The sequence below is a fragment of the Sphaeroforma arctica genome (assembly GCF_001186125.1).
Source record: "Sphaeroforma arctica JP610 unplaced genomic scaffold supercont1.953, whole genome shotgun sequence".
Lineage (NCBI taxonomy): Eukaryota > Ichthyosporea > Ichthyophonida > Sphaeroforma > Sphaeroforma arctica.
In genome coordinates this window covers 19,313-21,141 of record NW_014039605.1, presented here as the reverse complement: position 1 = coordinate 21,141, position 1,829 = coordinate 19,313, and the positions used below count along the sequence as shown (strand labels likewise).

The window sequence follows — 1,829 nt, the reverse complement described above, 5'->3', positions numbered from 1 at the left end:
CATACATACATACATACATACATACATATATATATATATATATATATACCACCTGTTATGCACACGCATATTGTACCTGTATGCAAATGTAGCGCATTCTCGGATTCATACTCACATAAAGTTAAGTAGAGTCAAGCGAACGCGAAAAGACACCTTTGAGTTTCCTAAACATACAATTCTACAAAGCAAGGTGCGTCATACCACGCAAGATACACACGACAACGTACAAAGCAGGGTGCGTCATAACACGCAAGATACACACGACAACGTAAGTCAATCCTGTCACGTATATGCTTGCGCTATCCTCGCTATTGTACAGATGCGGCTCTCCACTCATACGTGAGCACAATTACAGCCTGATAACAATCACATCCCAATTCAGTTGAAAGAATATATTTGCACACCATTGTCGGCCAGAAGTTGTTGTTCTGCCATCCCATCCGACTGTGGAAGGGGTATATTGCCACCGTACCCAGGTGGGTACATTGGCTGTCCCTGAGTTTGCATTGGATATGGGTTGTTGTTGTTGTTGCTCTGTGATGACACAGGCGACATTTGGCTGGCGCCTGAACCATACGTCATCGTGTTAGCCCCGGATAACTGCTCACTTTGACGCAGCTGTGTGGGCGCACAAAATTGATGTGGAGAGTGTGAGAAGGCGTATTAGACAATCGCAGGCGAGACGAGGACGGGAACGAGTGCTTGGGGAGATGTTTCGGTCGCGTATGGAGGCTACGGTACGAAAATTGAGCATTCGCAAAGTAATAGCTACATTGGCCTTTTATATTATGTTTTCTACGGTACAGACATCGGAAGATTCGTTACAGGGGTGGGTTCTAGTAATGTTTTGCGCAAAAAACGTCAAACTTCAGCACTCCAAGTTGTGTGTTTCCAACGAGAAATAGACGTTCTCACTTCAATGAACGATGGTAGGCAAAAGGAGGCAGACATACAAAGCTAGACATATTTCACTTCGCGAGAAGCAACTCACAGCCACATAAAAATTACAGGTACTTACGCCCAAAATGGAGCCTGCAAGCTATGCGCTCAATAAAATACTGAATTATGTTAAAACAACTCACCATATCCCCGGGTGTAAGTAGCCCCTCGAATGCTTGACTTGGCTCCATATTCAGACCACCCATCTGCTCGGTGGCACTGGAGACGGGATCTGATAGTGTGGACGTTCACCGGTCAAGTCAAGAAAGTATAAACTTTTTATGTGTACCACAGCCTGTGTGGTACAGCACGTCTTCGTGCATAAACAAATTCGCGACGTGTTCATGGGTATGCATTAAGAGCCATGCCATTATTCTCTAAACATTATAGCCGAGTCCAAAACGTGAGACACAGCGCCGTGCCAAATGCAACCAGACACTATACTGAATTCAAGGCGCAGGCAATCTCGTGCAGCAAACTTGGAGCAGGGGGTGGGGTAGGGGAACAACCGACAGCATACACAAGTATAATCGAAAATCAGAGCTTATTTTGAAACGCGAATTCCTACAGAGGTACATGTAAATTACGCTAACCGGCATTCTTTGAGAAACCTACCATCGTCACCAAAAGTATCATCGTTCAACTCATCCTTGTCGTGGAGTAACGCATTTTCGTCCAGACTCTCTTCAAGAGCACCACCATGGCAATCGTCTTCGTCGCCTTCCTTTAAGTCTTTTGGCTACGAACACATCGGAAAAAAAGGAGCAGGTACCGTGAGTTGGAGATATCTTTCTGACACATTTCCGGAGACTGCTAGGGCCTGCGACACCAAATGAACTGAAATATCGGGTCGCACATACGATCGGATATAACCCTAACAGATTCTGCAT

At 45.3% G+C, this 1,829-nt stretch overlaps 1 protein-coding gene across 2 annotated transcripts in view; it reads right to left on the bottom strand.

Annotated features, from left to right (window-relative positions):
- SARC_09411 overlaps positions 1-1,829 on the bottom strand; it is a gene marked incomplete at its 5' end in the record, with an annotated part of 8,052 nt that extends 6,223 nt beyond the window's left edge. For both annotated transcript variants that reach the window (XM_014296576.1, XM_014296577.1), the window contains 4 exons: positions 405-618; positions 1,083-1,171; positions 1,555-1,678; positions 1,800-1,829. In XM_014296576.1, coding sequence (XP_014152051.1) covers positions 405-618; positions 1,083-1,171; positions 1,555-1,678; positions 1,800-1,829 — 457 coding nt within the window. The remainder of the gene's footprint in view (positions 1-404; positions 619-1,082; positions 1,172-1,554; positions 1,679-1,799) is intronic.